The sequence below is a fragment of the Euprymna scolopes genome, chromosome 9 (genome assembly GCF_053919585.1).
Source record: "Euprymna scolopes isolate OS-2025 chromosome 9, ASM5391958v1, whole genome shotgun sequence".
Classification (NCBI taxonomy): Eukaryota; Metazoa; Mollusca; class Cephalopoda; order Sepiida; family Sepiolidae; genus Euprymna; species Euprymna scolopes.
Window position 1 is genome coordinate 34,383,788 of NC_136490.1, and position 20,804 is coordinate 34,404,591.

General features: G+C 32.1%; 1 protein-coding gene across 4 annotated transcripts in view; it reads left to right on the top strand.

Annotated features, from left to right (window-relative positions):
• LOC145284500 (cAMP-dependent protein kinase regulatory subunit-like) overlaps nt 1-20,804 on the top strand; it is a 416,793-nt gene that overhangs the window by 123,874 nt on the left and 272,115 nt on the right. Inside the window, exon 2 of one of the 4 annotated variants that reach the window (XR_013868851.1) lies at nt 6,855-13,080. The exons of 2 other annotated variants lie outside the window; for them this stretch is intronic. Coding sequence is in view for 1 of the 2 variants with exons in the window: in XM_080133379.1 (XP_079989505.1) it covers nt 6,855-6,866 (12 nt within the window). In the remaining variant the exon portion in view is untranslated. Of the gene's footprint in view, nt 1-6,854; nt 13,081-20,804 lie in introns of those variants that run through there. One more of the 4 variants, XM_080133379.1, reaches the window with a different exon arrangement.

A 20,804-nucleotide genomic window follows, 5' to 3' on the forward strand; every position in this document is an offset into this window, starting at 1 on the left:
TGTGTGTGTGTGTCTTTGCTTGTTGATTTTGTGTGCTCACGTATGATTGTTTTAGTGGCTCAAAGGAGTGGTCTTTTTGGCATCGTTGTCATTTCTGTGAATGCTGCTGTTCAACATAACTCACTTCATATGAATCGGATGATTGCTGTTGGCATTCGTTTCCCCTGATATCTTTTTAGTTAGAATTCTTTCTAGAAAGACATAGAATACTTACGGTAGGAACTATGTGAAGGTTGACAACATCCCTAAGTGAAAGTGTTTTTGTGAAACAAACTGGACTCATCAGATTGTAAGTCTGTGTAATTAACCACTTAGCCATTCCCATTCCTGCAGATGATTAATTTTTGTGCATATGTTTTTGGTGTGAAAGGTGTATTTTTTCCTTTCAGGGCTAGGTATTTGATGGTTCAAACACTTGACTCTGATTCTGACTCCTGAAATCTTAAAAGGGGTCTACTCAAATTTTAAATCTTTCATTAGTAATAATTTATATATTTTTCAGAGGATCGCTGTGGTTTTCAAGGTTCATCTACTAAACGAAACTTTCATGAGCAAAGAAAAATAAAAAATTTCTTATTAAATGAATAAAAATGTGATACAAAAAACAAAAACAAAAAAAAAAACCCTCAAATGTCAACAGCTCTTAAGATGTGTTTTGACAACAAATCAAATATCCTATATTCAATCGATAGTAGACATTTTTTTTATGTACTCTCTCCCCCCTGTACAATAAGATTGGTCACTCCATGCATCCCTCCCATACTCCTATTAGTATATGCTATATTCTCTTTTCCTTCACTCGATTGGTTGTAGTCACATAAATCCATGAACCGACTTTGAATAGTTTACAAACGTTGTTTGGAAAATTAAATTCCTTTTCCATCAATAAGATTTTTTTTTTTATTATTTAATTTTTTTAAAAGTAAGTTAATAAAAATAACACATTCATATAGTTTCCAAGAATTCAAATACAAATATTTAGCTTATGATTATTTTTAAATGATTTGAATGATTTTATTTTCGTATCATTTGGATTCTTCGGAATACTGTATTTATCTTGAGTGTTCTTCTCACAATGACCAAAATGTGAAAATAACTCTCAAGATGAGCACAGTAGTCCGAAGAATTCAAATAATAGGAATAATTAATCCTCATCTAAAAAATTCAGCAATATATTTTATCTTGTGTTACACTTTATGATTCCAACAGGTCTTTTCATCAGCACCCTTCATAAAATCACAAATATAAACACCAAATATTACTATTTATTTTAGATATTTATTTCCCATCATTCTGTCTTTTACCATTGTCTCTATAGTAGAACCATAGTTTCAGTTCTAATATCAATATTTCAAATCTGCTAATAAAATTCGAGACGCTATTGTCTGTTTTTCTTGACTCCTGCATAAAATTTGTAGCATTGAAAATCTTAGTTTACGCTTTGCAAAAATAATTTCTAACTGAAATTGTGCTCACTTTCTATGCGAAACTAACAAATTCTGAATAAGTCCCTTGGTTTTACTACTTATAAATTTACTCCACTTTTGGGTATATCCTGTATGCCATCTACAGAAGAATTCCAACCTCTCTATGTATTGGAACAACTCTTTGGATTCTGTATACTTTATCATGTTTCCATACATAGTCACTTCTATTTATGTCTCGACGAGGAAAATACTTCATAACACAAAAACGAAAACCAGCCAATTGTCTTGAGTCATTATTCTTTCTTTGACCGCGACAAGAAAGTTACAATTATTTTTTTTTGTTTTGTTTTCATACTTTGTTTGCTAATAAGGCTTACTCCTAGAGGCTGTGTATATATTTTGGACAGTAAAGGTTCCATTATATTCATCACAATTCAGTTATAACCTCATATTAACAAAACACATTGAATAGCATTTATTCAAGTTGGTGTCTGTACATTATACAAAAAGGGACATAACTCCTCGTCTCAACAATGTTTTAACAATATACAACAGTTTGGACTATTTTGTTAACTTGACTAGTATAACATGTATACAAAATTCTAGGGCAATGCTGATCAGAATTCTCCTTCCTGCCTTGACAGAATACAAAACAGACTTCGAAATCTTGTGGGTGATATCCCTTTTCTCCTCCCTACTACTTATGCTTTTTCATAGAACAGACTTTCACTACTCTATAATTATTTTCATGACAGATATTTGACTGAGCTTTAATCATTCACAACAAAAAATTGTCTAGCTACAACCATTGTCAATAGTTTCTGTTTCTCCCCAACTAAAACTAAACGAAACTTTCATAAGCGAAGTTTCTTTCATAGAACTGCTCGCCTGTGGAACATAATAGTGCCGGGCTGCTTTCCAGCCGACTACAGCATGGTGGTTTTAAAGCCCAATGTAAATATTCTTATTGAGCTGCCTTAAATAATAAAATTTTACCCAATCACGCCAATTATTAGTGTTGGCTTACTGTCCACCTGACACCTGTTTGACTCTTATCCTCGAGTAACCTTTGGAACTTAATAAGTGGTGACGTGTTTAATAAAAAAAAAAAAAAAATTTTTTTTTTTAATCTCGGTTTTATTTATATTTAAAATTTCATGTTTCAAAAAAAAACAAAAAAAAACATTTTTTCCCTTCAAAATATTTGTTCATTTTGTCTGCAAATAAAATTAAACAAATATATTGAAGAAACATTTTTACAAGTGTTCAACTACTTATTCCTGTCCATTGTTTGCCTAGAAGCCTGTACTTGTGTTTACAAGAGAAATTGAAGAGTTTCTTCTGGTAACCATTTTATCAAGGGTGGAGTTTTTTTTTTTCTGTCACTCTTATCTGAAGGTCAAATCTTCTAAGTAAAATGTTTACTGTTTCGTTCGAGTAGATATTAAAGTAGATAATGTATGATAAGATGTGATTACTGTATCCTTTTGTAGAAAAATAGACTTTCAAAAAAAATTTTTTTTTTTTAATACCGGGTGGAACAATAAAAGACATGATTCCATTTCCGTTTGATGAAAACCGTTTTTTTTATAGTTTTTTTTGTTTTTTTTTTTAGTTTTTTTTGTTTTTTTTTTGTTGCAGACCATCTACTAGTTAACCAAATTGGGTACAAATCCCAAGAGCGATAGGAGTCTTCTATCATGTCTGAAAGTGACACCTTGTTCAACAAGCGAGATGGAGATGCACCACTAACTCGTGCTCTCTAGCTATCCAAGTTATGACAACAGGACCATTGCCAGCACCCTCAAAATGCATCGCTTGATTGCCACGAATAACAAGGACATGCTCAGGGTGATATAAACAAAGTTTCCGGCCATGGTTATGGTCGTTGATATGGTTTCAAGTGAGAGCCACATTATGCCACTTCATATCTTCAAAGTCGGCTTGAAAATCAACACCAATGTGTACCTGGATATGCTGAAGAGTGTGGTGATCCCCTGGTGCAATCAGGTGGCTGCTGGCAGATGTTGGGTGTGGCGCCAGCCCATAAGTCTAAAGAGACGCAAGCTTGGCTTCAGAAGGAATGCTATGAGTTTGTACCCTTCACTCACTGGCATCCCTCCTCCCCTGACTTGAACCCACTGGATTACTTTGTTTGGCTATACATCGAGAACATCGGCAATATGACCTCGCACAACATTAAAGCCAGCTTGAATACCGCCGTCTGCTGAGCTCCTGCCGGTACTTGTGGAAAAGGCTTGCTCCTAATTCTGGACCAGTACTGAGGCGATGACTGACGCTGAAGGTGGCTACATTGAATAGATGTCAGCTCTACTACATAATCAAGTTACCTGAATTTATTTTTTTTAATAAAAGTTTTAAAATAAAGCTGTAACGTTGTTTTCTTTAGGACGACAATTTTATCGTTCCACCTTGTAAAACCAGTGTGATGAACAGTTATAAAGTGACAGTTTAAACCTAATTAAATGCAGCAAGGTATTCATAAAGAACACACAAAGGTTTTTGGAATTTCTCGACTAATCAATGTGAAGATTTAAAGCACAAACAAGCATTTCAAACAAAACGTGCCCCCCCCCCCCTGCAATTGTCATTATTTTCATAAATGAAAAAACAAATATTGATCACAAGTTTTGGTTGATTTTGGACAAAAATTAATGAATGGAGTATTTTAATTTAATTTGTTTATCTTTTTTTTTTTTACCCAATCCGTTGTCAAATTATATCAAGAGAACATTCGTCATCAGTCAACTATGAAATGTCAAACCCGGTAGAAATTCATCTGTTAGTTTCAAGCATGTACAGTTGTTGAAAACTTAGATTTAAATAATTTTTTAAATCTGAGTTTTGTTTATATATATATATATATATATATATATAATTAGCAGGCCACCCAGCATCGCCCAGTTGTAAAATACATATAAATATTATATTTTAATTGATGCAATTCCTTAAAAAAAAAAAAAGCATGTAAAGAAACTGAGACCTGTGCATGCGAGTATTTTTTTTTCTAAACAGTTCACTTCTTGTAGGTAAAAAAAAATACTCTAGCTGAGATTGAAACCAAAACCTGAAGACAGTGAATCAAGTATAATAACCATTAGACTTGCTTGACACGATCTGTTAAAAGGTTTTAAAACCTACTTATTAAGTAATCTGTCATGTGAAGGATTCAAGCATGCACATTCGTGAAACAGTTGACATAAAAATTCAACCCCCCCCCCGTACAAATTTGTCAATTGTGACTCTTTAGCAGCAGTTTTCTTTTTTTATATCTTTTTATGAAAACGGATTAAAGTTTTGAATACTCTATATACCACTATATACCAAATATCAAGTATGTAAATCAAAAATTCCTGGAGTATATAGGTTGGGAAGTGTCCTCACACACACACACACACACACACACACACACACACTTTTAATGTATGTTTCAATAAAATATTTTCCAAATTTCCACAATTACTTAAGGTCAATAAAAATGAATTTACACTTTCAGAGTATATATATATCTGAAATAAACATACCAAACCAAAGATGTATTTACATCACACTCATTTTATTTTATTAATAGTATAATTATATGTAAATGCATCTTTGGTTTGGTATGTTTACTTCAGATATATAACGTGGTTGATACTCAAAGTTGATTAACCTTAACTTTAGTGTGATTATATAAAAAAAATAAATTCTGCTCATGTTGCAAATGAAAGACTAATTTTCAATTTGGAAAAACTGTTTTAATACATTGTATGTTATAACTGTGTATATACAAAAGTGAGAGCCAAAGAGGATTTTTCTATTGTCATTATAAAATGAAAAATATTTTTATGCAATTCAAATTTGTTTCTGAATTTTTGATATGGAGATTGATAATTTATATCCTTGGTGCAACGGATAAAGCATCAAGTAAAATTCAGTTCAAAGTGACACTCTTCTGGAAGGTTAAAGGCTCAATCCTCAATGTTGGTGATACTAGTAATTTAATTGCAAATCATTTAAGATTGTTATTCAATCATGGACATTAGAAAGTTTGTACAGATTCCCGAGTTCGACAGAAAGATTCCAAAGTTCAAGATAAACCTGCAAAAGGTTGGAGGTTACATGGTCAAAATGTAGGAATAGCATTACCGATGAGAAGTGTAAAGAATTAGACAACCTGCGACTCCTATGTACATTGATATTTACTTAGTGCTTTAACCGATTTTAAAGATAAATGAATGGCTATTTTAAAAAAAAAAGTGCTTATACTTATAAAACAAGTATTAGATTAGAATTTTTCTTTTCTTATAAAATTATATTTTTTTAAAATGTCCCATTCTTTAAAAAAAACATTTTACTGCCTCTGGCATCAACTCAATCTATGATACAAAAATTTATTTTGAGTTAGGATTGAAGATAAAAAGAAAATGTACTGCCCTCTACAGAGAATGTAATGCGTAGGTTATAAAACATTTGTCTTTGATACATCCCCCTCCTTCCATCACTCCTTGTCTCATTTATCCTAATACATTCACTGTGCAAATAACTAAGCAATATTATCAGTTTTAATATTATATAGTCGCTTTTAATGTTGAAAATACATTTTTACTCCGTAACTTAATCGGTTCTGCATTTGATCTGGATTCTATCACTCAATACACGGAAATTTGTAAACAGCATAGACTTTTTATTTTCGGAACAGGTACTATATATACTCGCGTATCATGCAGTTTTCTAAGAAATGAAATTTTACTTCTATTTCCGAACCTATACAAGGGCCTAAAAACCTGAACTAAGCAAAAATTCTATGAGCAAAATTTCTTTCCTAGAATTACCAGTCTGTAAGACATAATACCGTAGGGCTGCTTCCCAGCTGACTATAACATGGTCATTTTCCAGTCCAATGTAAACAAGTTATTGTTGAGCTGCTATCTTCAATAAAATTCTGCTCAATTTCCATCATTACCAATCATTATGGCGTTGCTTTACCAGCCATCTGACGTTCATTAACTCTTACTTTTGAGTGGCTTTTGGCCTTGATAAGTGTTGACTCCATAATAAAAATAAGATAAAAATACAAATAAAAAAAAGCTTTTCATGAGATAAGGTAAGTGATTCTTTTAGAGATATAATTTGAGGCAAAGTGTATTATTCGACCTTACAATTTCTGGTTTTTTTTTTTCCTTTTAAAACATTGGTTCAACGATGCCTTTTGCCTGACTGCTTTCATGAAACCTGTATTGCTGGCAAATTTTGTGCCATTGTTATCAAGAAGTTTATTTTAAATTGTTTACAAAAAATAAAATAATGCAAGTGTTTCTTTTTTTTTTTCTTTCATGTTTTATATGATTGTCTGAATGTTTTTCTTTCAAATTTCTTGTTACATTTAATGTTCGTAATTTTATTTATTTTTTTTTATTTTTTTAGGTAAGTTGCTGAAAGAAAAGTCTCTATTTCGGTAATGTAGCCTAATTTGTTCCGTTCTTAACTGTTCAACCTGGCTTGCTAATCTTTATAGGAAATTTAATTGTTAGAACTAATCTCTACTGAATGGTACTTGAAGAGTTAAGTAGCTCACTAACGTTTTCTTTGTGCACATTTTAGAACTGTAAAACCACAATGTCGCATTATTAAATAATGGAGTATTTGAAAATTAGTTGATTTGTGAAATTTTATTTTGGTAACTTTCAATTTTATTGTCGAATCTTATATTTTTGATTCTTCTATTGTGATTAGATGTGTGATTATCAATTAGAAATTACTTAATGCAAGAATATAAATCGTTGCAAATAATTAAGAGATAATTAACCAGAATTCAGAAATTTTATTAATATACCAAAATTGCAATTAAATAATAAAAAAAAAATTAAAAAATTTTAAATAAAAAAAATCTTTAAGATTTGATGAAATTGATTTGTGACACTTGAGGCTAGTTGTACCTAACCGATGGAGCAACCTCATTTTAGTTGATTTTTCTTTGTATATTTTTGAATCTGGTAAGCTCCTATTCAATTTGAAACGGTCTATCTGCTTGCTGATTTTTATTTTTAGGTGACTTTTTAAAAATGTTTTGTATTACCAGTCATCTAAGTCACACTATATGATTTTTTTTTTTAATTGTACTCAAGTATGCCAATAATATGGTACGATAATAACAAATGAAAATCAGCTAATAATTTGATTTCTGAGCTTAAATGCAGTTTGGGTCTGACTTTGAAAATCTGATTAAATAACTTTGTTAAATTTTAAAATGAGGACTGAAGTAATGCTTTACTCTAATTTCATTTTGTTGATTAGAACTTACGAAAAACAATTATTTCTGTTCTGCACAGTTTGTCTAAAAATCAAAGTTAGCCCAGAATTTATTGATCAACTTGATACTAAAATATTAGTCTGCACGTGACACTTGCTCCATAATTTCCATAGTTCTCTACTCAGTGCTCTTTTTCTTTCTTTTTAAAATACTTATCTCTTATCAGTTAATTTCACAAGGGTTAATCTCACCATTTATATTTCCAGTTGACATCTAATATGAGGTTAGATAAACCCTTCTCTACAACTTGTAACTTGGAAACCTGAAACTGTGCTAAGAAAAACATTGATGAAAATTATCAGAGCAAACAATTGATCAACATTGAAGATTTGACTTTTTCTTTTATTTTATTATATTTTTTTTATATAGTTACTAGAATGCTTTCAATGTTTCTTATTTGTTGTCTGTTATGTTTTTATGAAACTGTCTGGTTTAGAAAAGTGATTTGGTTATTTAATGTTATGCAGTGATTAATCTAAACTGCTATTGAGGGCCAAAAGAATCAACTAAACATATCCACAATCTGAATTGAAATTTATTGTGATTTCAGATTCTTAAAAGCCAAAGATAACATGTAGCTAAAAAAAATACTTCAGAGTCTGTTAAAAGCCCCCTACTTTGATACTGCAAAATCCACCATTATAGATAGTCAGCAAGTAAAAAGAAAAATTGTTCCTACAAAAATCCTGAGCCCTCTCCCCCTTCTCACTCACTTCTACTTAGAAACATTCAAAAAGTAAAATTTTATCTTTTGGATAATTAATTTGAATTATGATCATCAGTAATCGATTATCCTAATATTATCTTTCATTTATTGAAAGTTATTCTGTATCTGTTATATTGTTAAAATATCGTGTAGGATTAGAAAAATATCTTCTGTAATCTGAAACTAGAAATATGGAACCTTAATCTTCACGTGGACTATAAAAACTAACACTTATAATATTTTGTAGTGAATGGGGTCATCAAAGAAAAGGAAAACAAAGCCCTTTTATAAAAATCAACAATATGTATTTATTTAAGCAAACTGCACCATTGGCAGTAGGTTGCTGAAAGTTAGTACACAGTCACAATGAAGGAAGTAAAAGTTTGGCTGTTGCTTTTCTTAGAGCAGTAGACTTTCCTGTGGAGAATAGTCTTGCTTGATGCTGTTAAAATTCTAAAGGGTGTCTAAGTAGTTCTCTGGTAGAAATCAGTATACTCTGAGATCTGATAGGTCAGCATGTGACCAAACTGCCTTGCAGGAATGCTCTCTGCCAGAAAAAAGGAATGTAAATCTGTGTCTGCTGCAGAAACCTTAAACTATCAGAACAAAGATAGTCCCAGAGGCCACTCGAGGATAAGGGTTAATAAGTGTACAGTCAATGAGACAGTGATGTAGTAATTGTTAGTAGTGGAAATTTGGTAAATTGGATTACTTAAGGGGAACGGCTCATCAAGAATTTGTTTATGTTGGACTTGAAGACTACCATAATATAGTCAGCCGGAAAGCAGGCAAATGGAAGAGAGTTCCACAAGCGTGCAGTTCTAAGAAAAAAAGCTTTGTTCGTGGAATCTACATTTAGGTTTAGTCATGGATAAAGAGTGGGGGAAATTATTGATAGTGTTTTCAGCTAGATGAGTGTTTCTTGTGAAAGTTTGGTGAGAGGAGGGGACTATAGATTGGAGCTCAGACGAGCACTTTCCATGAAAATAACGATAAAGCAGAGACAGGCTTGCGACATCTCTTCTGTGAGAAAGAGGTTGCAGGGAAGAGAAAACTACTAAAATAGACTACAAAGTCTATTTTGAACTCTGCCAAGGCAGGATAAGGTATTTCTAACAGCTCCTTCCCAGATGTGGCAACAGTATCCCATCCTTGGACGTACCTGACTCTTATACAGGCAGAGAATTGCATCAGCAGTGAGATATCTACTGGATCGATAGAAGGATCCCACCATTTTTCCAGCGACCTTAGCAACAGATTTGATGTACATTTTCCATTTCATATCAGGAGTAATGGTCAAGCCCAGGATCTTGTCAAAATATGAAGACTCTCCAAGATGAGAGCCATTCATTTCAATTAATGCCAGATGGGGATCAGAGCGTTGATGATATAAAGACAAAATCTTGGTTTTTAGATGCATTAAAAGTAACCAGCCACCTCTTTCCTCATTTTACTACATGCTCAAGATCAGAAGAGAGAGAATCAGAGAGAACTTGGTCGTTTACAGACTTTAATGTACTGCCATAGATGGTAGTGTCGTCAGCAGAAATATCTATGAATGATCTAAGGATATGATTTAGAAGATCATTGATGTAGATTAGGAAGAGAGTTGGGCCTAGGATAGAACCCTGAGGGACTCCAGCATTAATACTGTGAGCTTCTGATTTCTGCCCATCAACCACTATGGTTTTATGAATGACTATAAATTTTGACCTCCTCCTTGTCAATGAATACTTAGCTTACAAAATGCTTGTTGAAATACTACAAGAGGCATTCCAAAAACAATACCTCCTATCGTTTATCCCGCCCAAATAGATCTAAGGGTATTGCAAATTACACTATGTTGACTGGAATTATGACATGAAAGTTTCATCTCTCTCTTGTGGATATTGATGTTGTGAAACTCTAAGAAAACGACCCTTGTCATGGACGTGAATCAGAAGCAGTGATGTGTCATTGAATTCCTGGCAAAAGCACACCGAGAATAGTGATGATTATGTAGAAAAAGAAATTCTGGAGCAGAAAAGGTCGCTCATTTTAATGATGCCTTTTTCATCTTCGGAACGCTTTAACTTTTTGAGCTAAAAAAAAATAGGAGGCTTTACTATTGGAACGCCCCCCCCCCCTCCCACACACACCTTCGTTTGTAAAACAGTTTCTTTACATTATCAAACTAGTATTACGCCGTCGGCCCTACTCGTTAACAGAGAATGAATAACTGACTAACGTTGCAAGTTTTGACATCAAAATGCCATTTATAACATGTAAACAAACCTATTAAGGATAATCGAATGTTTTTAAGTGTTTTAAGGATATCAACCACTAGATTTCAAAGTCGGTTTTGTACTCTCTCAAGACAGAAAAGAATGCTGAGCTGGCTTCTCTCCAGATATGACAACAGTGCTCCATTTCAAACCAACTTTAATATCATAAACACTTATGTATATAGTTTTTTTTTTTTATATCTATATCTTACCTTTTTCAACATTAAGTAAAATGTTTGGTCAAATGTTTGTGAAAATTTATGATTATTGCTTGAAGCATTTTTATAGATCGGATCATAAGTCTCTTTTTTTTTCTTTTTCTTTTTTTTTTTTGTCACAAATATCAGATGGAAAGAAGTCAAAGAATTGTGACTAAATCAACGATTAAAATACGTCTTTTTTTAATACTACATTTATAAAATTCCTTAGGTTTTTGAATTGAAAATGATAAAACTAAATCAACTTCTTGAACTCAAATAATTTTTCAAACTTCTAAAGAGTAATCTGTTGCTGCAAAGTGCAGAGAATATGTTGAGTGAGACATAATTTCGCCCACTCCTTTTCCACTCTCTCCATATGCGTGTTACTTTTTGTTTGTGTTTATAACTGAACTAGCGGGGTTACCCGGCATTGCGGAGGTGTAGTAAGGACCCCCCCCCGGGGGGGGGGGTAGAGTTAAAAGGTGGTAACATAAAAGTGGTATAGTAATTAAATTTGTTTTAGGCATCAAAAAATAGGCGCACATTTTTCCATTCTGATATATGCAGAAGTTCTGATTTTTACGATTCTAGATTCTGGTTAATTAGCAAAGGTGGGTAGTTGTTTTTTTTTTTTTTTTTTTTTTTCTCAGAAATATTGGCCCTTGGAACGTAAGTTAATGTATTGTGTTCGATTGGAAGAAATGTTTATACTGACTTGCAAACGTCTTGTTCAGTAGAAGAAAACAAATAATTGTGATATCTTAAAATAAAACATCACTACTTGTTTCAAACTTGAATTATAGTTTTGTTTGAAGGAATTGCAGCACTGACCAAGACCGTATGATTGATAGCATGACCGGTGTCAGAATCAAGCATAGGCTTCAAGTGGACGAACACAGCCTGTGCAATGAACACACCCAGAACACATTCACAAAATGAAGCCTACACAAAAAAATAGTAGGATCACTGGAAGTACAAAAACATTAGCCCAAATGAATATTACATTTGATAGTGAAACAACTCGTTTACAGAAGTCGGTTACAAGGCTAACTTGGCTACTTCAACTATTTTACATCCAAGTGTTCCTGGGTTCGTCGCAACTATGCATGTTTTGGAAAGGCACCGTAACTTGTCCGAAATGGATACGACACAAGACTACAACGTTTCATCTAAGGATGGTCATTTTTACCAGAAGCAGTGAGCAATTCATTTTGCGTATAAGTTTTATGACATTCTATACCAATAGACTGAGCTTCAATATATGCCTCTATTCGCAACAAATACTCGTCTAGCTACAGCGACTGTCAATAATTTCCCTTGCTCTCTATAAGTGTCTAAAACTAAATGAAAATTTCACACGCAAAGTTTGTTTCTTAGTCATCTGGAGAACACATTACTGCAAGACTATTTCCGAGCTGACTATAACATGGTCATTTTCAAATCTAATGTAAATAAGTTCTTGTTGAGCCGTTTTCTTAGATAATCAAACTCCACCATTACTGATCATCATGGTGTTGACTCTGTCTACCCGGCACTCATTAACCTTTATCCTCTAGTAGCTCTTGCGTCTTGATAAACGGTGACTCACTAGTAAGAAAAAAAAAATTTTGAATCCTAGAAGTAAAAAAAAAAGAAAAAAGATGTTCATGTGTAATAGGTTTGAAGTTAGTTATTATGTAATCCCTCTTATGTTTTTTCTATCATGTGTAATCAACAAATACTTTCATCTCTGCTTTTTTAGCCATTCCCTTTTTCTTTACAATATTACAAATTTCCACCTGGCAATAAAAACATTTCCAAGCTTCTTGCTGCCTTTTGTTTCGTCTGATGTTGCTTCAAAATAAAGAAGCAACAGCAACAACAAAAAGCACCACACCTGATGACGTGAGGTTAAAAAAAAAAAAAAAAAAAAGATAGGAAAAGAGAAGTATACTTAATAAGATAAGGAATGAAACAGAATGGAAAAGATATGATAAAAATGCACTTGCGGCTAATTAAGCCCAGCATGAACGCTGCCGAGTACGGAACTCTCTGTACTGCACTCCGTATTTAAATGTATCTTCAGTTTTTCCTTACACCACTTGTTTTTGCTCGCATGTAAGGATTTTACCATATGAACGATCGACGCTGTATCGGAAAATAACCTATGGAGGACTTTCGTACTAAACATGTATGTAGAACATTATTTATATTTAGCAAATCTCTTTTGAGATCAACTCGTCTATTGAACAGTGATTTTTTTTTTTGTCCCTCCCCCCAAAAAAAATATTTGTAAAGAATTTTCATATCTTCACATCAATATACAAATATCGTAATCTAAAAAGCATCTTTGCTCCATTGTTGTTTTTCTATCTTGTTCTGCATGAATATTTTTCTCGCCTTTTTGAAAGTTTTTTATTCAACACATTTTTTTTTATTGAAAAATAATATGGTTAAGCTTTAACGTAGAAAAGTAAAGGACTAGTTGTTAAAACTAGAAAAGAAAGGACAAGATATTATAGCAAAAAATATAAATTTATAACTTAAAATATTGCAGCATTAAGAATTGATTATATAATGTTAAATTGAATTTTTTAAAAAATTCTTAATGCTGCAATATTTTAAGTTATAAATTTATATTTTTACTAGAATATCTTGTCCTTTTCTTTTCCAGTTTTAACAATTAACTTTTCATGCTCGCATTTTTCTATTGTAATCCATGATTTTTCCAGGTTTACAATAAATTCACTTGTTCTTTGTTTAATTTCAGTCTTATTTTTTTGCCCCCATAAATACATGTGTAATAACAATGTACGGCACTCGTCTGCTTTCAATAAAATCACCCAATTATCCCTCCTTTCATGCAACAGTAGTCGCTTCAGCAATGTGGTTGCTATGGAAACCAGTCATAAAAAAACGTTGATTACTGCCTTATATTTTTTACGATTTTAAGCACCAGAAAATTCACCATAAGTTTTGTTTTACTGAAAAAAAATTGAATTTTTTTTTTCACACTATAGCTGAAGTGATCTGTAAACTGTAATGATTGTTTGAAATTTGGTCGAAAAATGAGTGAGCAGTGAAGCTTTAAAGCAGTTCTAAATGACTAAAACTATGACAACCATATATTCAAACACTACTGTGTTTGAAATACTAGTAGGCCACCTGGCATTACCTGGTCGTAAAAAAATATATACTTAAATGTAATATTTTGATTAATGCAGATTTCGTATTTATTATATTATACTGAACCCAAAATATAGTAAGGATTTAAAGTTTTAAAAAATAAGTAACTTGTGAGCCACCGCCGAGAATCAAAACCAAAACATTTAGCTTACGATTTACTTTTTCCATTGACATTAATGCCTGAGCTATGAAGACATGTTTGCTACAAGGTTAAAAATTAAAACATGACCCAATAGCTATTACGTTACGCATGCATATTTGTAATGCTGTTGTTCGACCTTCACATGACAAATTCCATTTAAAAAAATTTTCACACTATTGCACAGGTTTTCCTCAGCTAAGACCCAAATATAAAGTTTTGCATGGGTTTGAATATCCTATATATTAAGTTTCATGCCTGTAGATCAAAAACTTACAAAGGAGTTTGGTAGGCAAAATTTTTAAAACAAATATATATGCATACATAAATATATTGAAAGCGATTTGTGTTTACTATACCTTTTTATGCAAATATTACACAATTATAAATCATGTAGAATATCTGCATGAATATAATTACACATAATAGTTAACTAGAGATGATAATCCCATAAGAAAACTGAAAAAAATCTAACAGGGAATTAAAATGAATGTTTAAAAGAATATGCAAATTAGCTAGATCCTTTGCAGGTGAATGATATAATAAATTTGTATTTACTTTTTAAATAAATAAAAAAAGGGGGGGGGGTTAATATAAATATCAATACATACACAAAAAAAGAATTATAGGAGTGTGTGTGTATGTATATATATGTATATATATATATAATACTTGTGTGTAAGGAACGGTTTCTACCAAACTACTGTTAATTTTTGGTCTGCAGACTTGAAACTTGCTAGATAGGAGATTTGGACTTCTAGAAACAATTTGATTTGGTTTTTAGCTCATAAAAATAGCTAAGCGGTCAAAATTGGAACATAGCAGGCATAAGTATATTTAAAGTGCTTCTTTACGCATGCGCAAATATCCATTTGTACGTCAAAGTTGGTTAATTTTTAAAGTATTAATATCCAACCATTATTAGCTTAAGTGATAATAAATAATACTGGAGTGCTAAACGTTTTGGTTTCAATTCTAGTTGATAGCACCCAAGTTATATTTTAACTTTTGTAGTCGCTAATAATAATTGGGTACAATATAATAATCAATAGAGAACTGGCTTTATAATAATAATAATTAAAAATAATGATATAATAATAAGAAGAATTATAATAACTAAAAATAATAATAATAATAATAATAATACGAAATTTGCATAAATTCCAATATATTTAGTCATATTTTATATCTAAGCAACACTGGACCGCCTGCTAGTAATAAGTAAAATCTTCAATATCTTAACAGTCTATTGTAAAATTGATACAAATTTCTGATGGATAATTAATGATGGTTCTCTTTAAAATCATGTCCATTACATTTTTTATATACGATGGCCATTCCAAAAGTAATGCCTCCTATTCTTTATTCGGTTCAAATGGTTCAGAGGGAGTTGCAAATTGCATTCTTATGATGACTGAACTCGTGCATTTATGACCTGAAAGTTTTATCTCTGTAATATATACATATGTTACAGTTCGGAAGGGTTTTCAGTGATAACATTTATTTAAATAATAAACCCTTATAATACTTTACTCTTTTTGGCTTGTTTAGTCTTTAAAGCATTACTCTTTCATTGTACATTTAAAAAAAACCCATACCTATGACCATTTTTTTTTTTTTTTTTTTATAATAGTCTTGTTTCTAGCGTCACATGCATTACATTCAGATGGGAAGGATATTTTAAACATTGTTAAACAATGTGTAAACTCTGAATTGTGTATTATTTTTTTATGAAAATGTGTTCTTTTAGTAAATTTTTATTCACGGAACCCCTGAGAATTAAGGTATTTTTTGTCATGTATGTTACACCTTAGCGCCACATGCGTTACCCTTGCAAAATCTCGTTGATTTCCAAAGTTCTGTGAAGTGGGGAAATACTCAAATTTGGCAGCCAATCAAAATAAAGTATTTTCTTAATCTTAGTTTTTGTCCTAAGCGAATTGGTCATTTGGTTTGGACTGTACCGTCCCTGAAAGCTTAGGATTTATAGCATAAACAATTTTCATTGAAAAGATTTCAGATGCAGAGGTTATTGTAAAAACCTTCATTTTTTTTCATGTATGTATCATAAAAATATATAAATTAGTTTTTTTCGAAAACTGTTTGAACGAACACACATATATATATATAAGAATTTTGGAGTAGAAATCTTTCAGACAGCATTCATTTTTCCAGCAGCAGCAAGCACCAATAATCCACTTTAGTAACTTAGTGTAAAAAATCGACAAGGCCAGCTTAGTTTTCCATCCGGTTGATAAAGAAATTTATTTTCTTAACATTTGAACTTGTGATAAAAAGAAAAAGTAAATATTTTAATTATTTTTTTCTTCAAAAATTTAGTTTTAACATTTAGACAAGGAACTATTTAAAATAAAAACGTTCATAGCAACAAAGATGAAAAATACTGGTTACCAAATGCTGCTGTTTGAAATTAAAACAATGTATTTTTGTTATAAAATTTTAAATGAATTGATTAAGTACTTTTCATGCAAGTAATTCTGTTATTTATTAGTAAAAATGAATGCCTGAAAAATAGGCAATTTTTTGATTTTCTGACTTCAATAAATAGCTGATGTTTATAGCCTCAACACAGACAACACAAAAGATCAGAATTGAAATTTTTAAAAAAATTTTTTGTAGTGTAGGGTATTGTCTTTCAGAAAAAAAAACATAACAATGAACGAAAATATTGGATTTAAAATTCTCTGATTTTGGACCACTTTCCATGGAATGAGCCAAATATTGATGGTTTGAGACTAAGAAAGCAATCTTTGTCATGATTGTGCATCAGTAACGGAAATTTTATTGTTACATTCAACGAATTTTATCCCATCGCACAAGACTAAGAGTTCTAAAAGAAATTTAATAATAAAAAAAAAAAGAGACCAAGGTAAACTGATATGAAATTTTATCAAAAAGAAAAAATAGAAAAGGAAAGAATGATAGAAAAGGAAATGTATAGCTGCCAAATCAGTCCCTCTGGCGGTTCTTAAGAACTCTTTTAATAATTATACTTTTACAAAAATAATTCAGCGTAGTTGGAACACGTCAATACTTCTTACCCTTTTGTGTTATTCAATGCAGAATTGAGATGCATAAATCATTAGCAGTTTCCAATTGAGTTTATCTGACTTCTCATCACTAGAAATAAATCGATGGAGGATCCGTTACCAAATTTATTTCTTTTACTTTGCTTTTTTTCACGGCATATCAACCCTTTCTTAGGTTATTTAACATCGAATTAATATTCATCCGGAAATAACGTATAGATACTATTATATCGAATAAAACAGTAATTCCAACTGTTGTCATGGGAAATTGAAAACAGACTTTGTTTTGCTTGTTTCTCGAATTTATAATTTTATCTGATTTCGATTCCGTTCAGGCTTTGTTTGGTAAGTTTAATAATCTCGATGGTTAATATTACTTTCTTCTTGTATTTCAAACGTCGCAACACCGCTCTGGTGTAATTCAAAGGTCGCAAAACTGCTCTGGTTTTTTCAGTTTGTCGCAACACCACTCTGGTGTAATTCAAAGCCTAACACCACTCTGGTGTTTTTTTTTTTTTTTCTTCCTCCAGCTTCTGCTGGTTTCACACTTTTATAAATGGCACGCTCAATGTTTTAGCCAATCGAATCCTGTGTGACACAGGTAGAAGTAGTAGCACCAGATACACCGAGAGAAGGGGAGAAAAGGAGAGAAAGAGAAGAAAATACACCAATTAGAGGGGATGGAGAGAGTAGAAAGACACTAATAGTGGGGGAAAAAGGAAGTGGAGGTAAATAGAGAAAAAGGAAAATAAAATTTCTACATCAGAACCAGAGATGAGTCATTGAATTCTTGGCTAAAGAGAATGGTGGTGACTATGTAGAAAAATAAATTCTAGGGCACAAAAGGTTGTTTATTTTAATGGTATCACTCCCGTTTTCCTAGTTCAGTTTTGAGTTAAAAAAAATAGGAGACTTTACTTTTGGAACAACACTTGTAGTTGCATTAAAATTATTGACCACATATTTATTTAAAAGGAAATCATTTGTAGAAAGTAAATGAGATTATTTCCCCATTATGTAAGCTTAATTAAGTTAGCAAGAGTATTTTAATTGGAAAAAGTTTTTGAATTTAGAAAGTGTTGCTCCGTCATAGGCAGAGTATAGGGATTGCGATTTATAATGAAAAATTGCTATCTTTTGATTAAAGAAAAAAGATACATAAAGACTTAATATTACAGGTGACTGGAGACTACCTATGAATTTAATATCCCTTTGACAACCCTAGGGTGAATGCCATACAACAAATTTAATGACACAGATTTTTATAATTATGTTTAAGTTGTCTTAGAAAGTGAGTGATAAGTTATAAAAATATATTTATAGCAATTAAGCTACATAGAGGCTTCTCGTCAGTATAAAATGCATGTATAACAGCAAAAAAAGTTAAAACTCAATTGTATGACTTTCCAACGGCTTATCTTTAATAATTCAAATTTCTAATACTAATGCTTCCTAAAACCAGAACACTATTTCTTATATAGATAGATATTAGAAATCGTATGTTTTACATTAAAAGTTTTATATTAAATGCATTCGAAAGAAAAATAAGTCATACGCTGTAAACTTTGAAAAACATATCCATAATCAAAAAAAAAAAAAAAATATATAAATGTCTAGATGACCCTGGACCTATTGGGTCAGTTACAATTAGTTCCCTAAACTGCTTGTGAAGGTAAAGTTGATATTTTTAAAAGTGCATCAGGAGTTAAAACCTAATAAAGTAACCATTTGCTTTCAATTTAATCGACAGATTTCATAAATGATTAATCAGCACTAATACATTTTGCATGCATTTTTTCCATTTCTTTATTCACATTAAATCTCATATTGTCAACAAAGCTACAACCTCTGTCCCATCACTGCAATGTTGTATCTCTGTGCTTGTTTTACAAGTACTTTAATCTAATGTGCACTTGTGCTCTTTTGACATAAATACTCCCAACAATCACCAAAATCTAACCCCTTCACTGTAGAGGTCTCCAAATGCCTGAAAGCTTTCTACTCTAATAGCTTCTTTACCTGACCTGCTAGACTTTGGAAATCTCTTCTTGTTCCCTGTCTCCCTGACTCTGTGGAGATTCAGACATTTAAATGCAATGTAAAAAGCGTCTCTGAACATCTTAGGCTGTTCCTGTAGCTATGGTCCCTAATTCACAGGAGTCCCTTAAGATGAACAAAAGTTTAAAGAAAAAAGAAAGTCATTCTCTTGCTCTGTTCTCCTTATCTACCCACTACTTCTCTCATTTACCCTTCTTTTTACCATGTAAAATATTCAATGTGCAAACAAGCAAGTATGATATCGATGTATCATGCATATATGTTATTAGTTGAAGATTTCTTAGGTTGGAGTTGAACGTTTTAAAATTCCAAGAGTTTGAGTCTAGCATTTGAACTACTGGCTCCAGAGTCATAGAAATAAACGGAAAGTTAATAGCCAGTATTTTTATTGTAAATTGGATCGGAAAACATAAAGTAAACCTTGATAGTTTCACTGTTTGGTTTGGTCGTTTTACTGCTTATCAACCCTTTTCAGGTTATTTAATGCCGAGTCCAGTTATTTTGAAAACAGTTTTTATGCTTAATTATTCTTTATATCTTTAAATATTTATTTGTAGAGTTTGGTTTGGTTGTTTTGTTTTACGGCATTCAACCCTTTTCAGGTTTTTTAATGCCATTTCCAATTATTTTGGAAATAGTATTCATGTTGTATCCAGTTATTTTGTAGGTTTTTATTCTTCAAGCTCTTTGTATCTTCAATCGCTAGTTTGTAGTGTTTGGTTTGGTTGTTTTATAGTGGATTTTATTGTTTTTGTTTCTGTTTCCTGCCCTGCAGAGTATGAATGAGCTTTGCAGTGGGAGAGAGAAAAGGGTTACAGTATTAATGTTTAGTACATTTTAAGTTAGGAAACCAGTCAGGAAGTGGGGGGGGGGGGGAGACAGGAGAAATGGAAAGAGGGAAAAGGTGAGTTGTTTTTGGATTTTGCAGAACATGATAAAGTTTTGCAAAAGGAAGTAGAAAAACAAAAATGCATTAACGTTAGATGCATTTCGTTTCAGGAAGCCAAAATCTTCAGACACGCTGATCTGGTAGCACCTACACTCTTCGGGGGGGGGGGGGTCACATTAAAAAAAAAAAATTGTACAAGATTTTTTATTTTGTTTTTGGTTGTACAGGGTAGAACGATAAGTTTGTCACCCTAAAGAAAGCAACACTACAGCTTTATTTTAAAACTTTCGTTGAAAAAAAAAAGATCAATTCAGATAACTTGATTATGTAGTAAAGCTGATATCTTTTCAATGTAGCTGCCTTCAGCCTCGACACTGGTCCACAACTGGGAGCATGCCTTTTCCATAAGCGCTGGCAAGAACTTGGCAGATGGCGGCGATTAGGTTGGCTTTGGTGATGTTCTCGATGTATGACTAAAGTAATTCGGCAGGCTCAGGTCTGAGGAGGAAGGGGCAGTGAAAGAAGGGTACAAAGTCGTAGCACTTCTTCTGAAGCCAAGCCTGGGTCTCTTTGGACTTTTGGACCAGCACCTA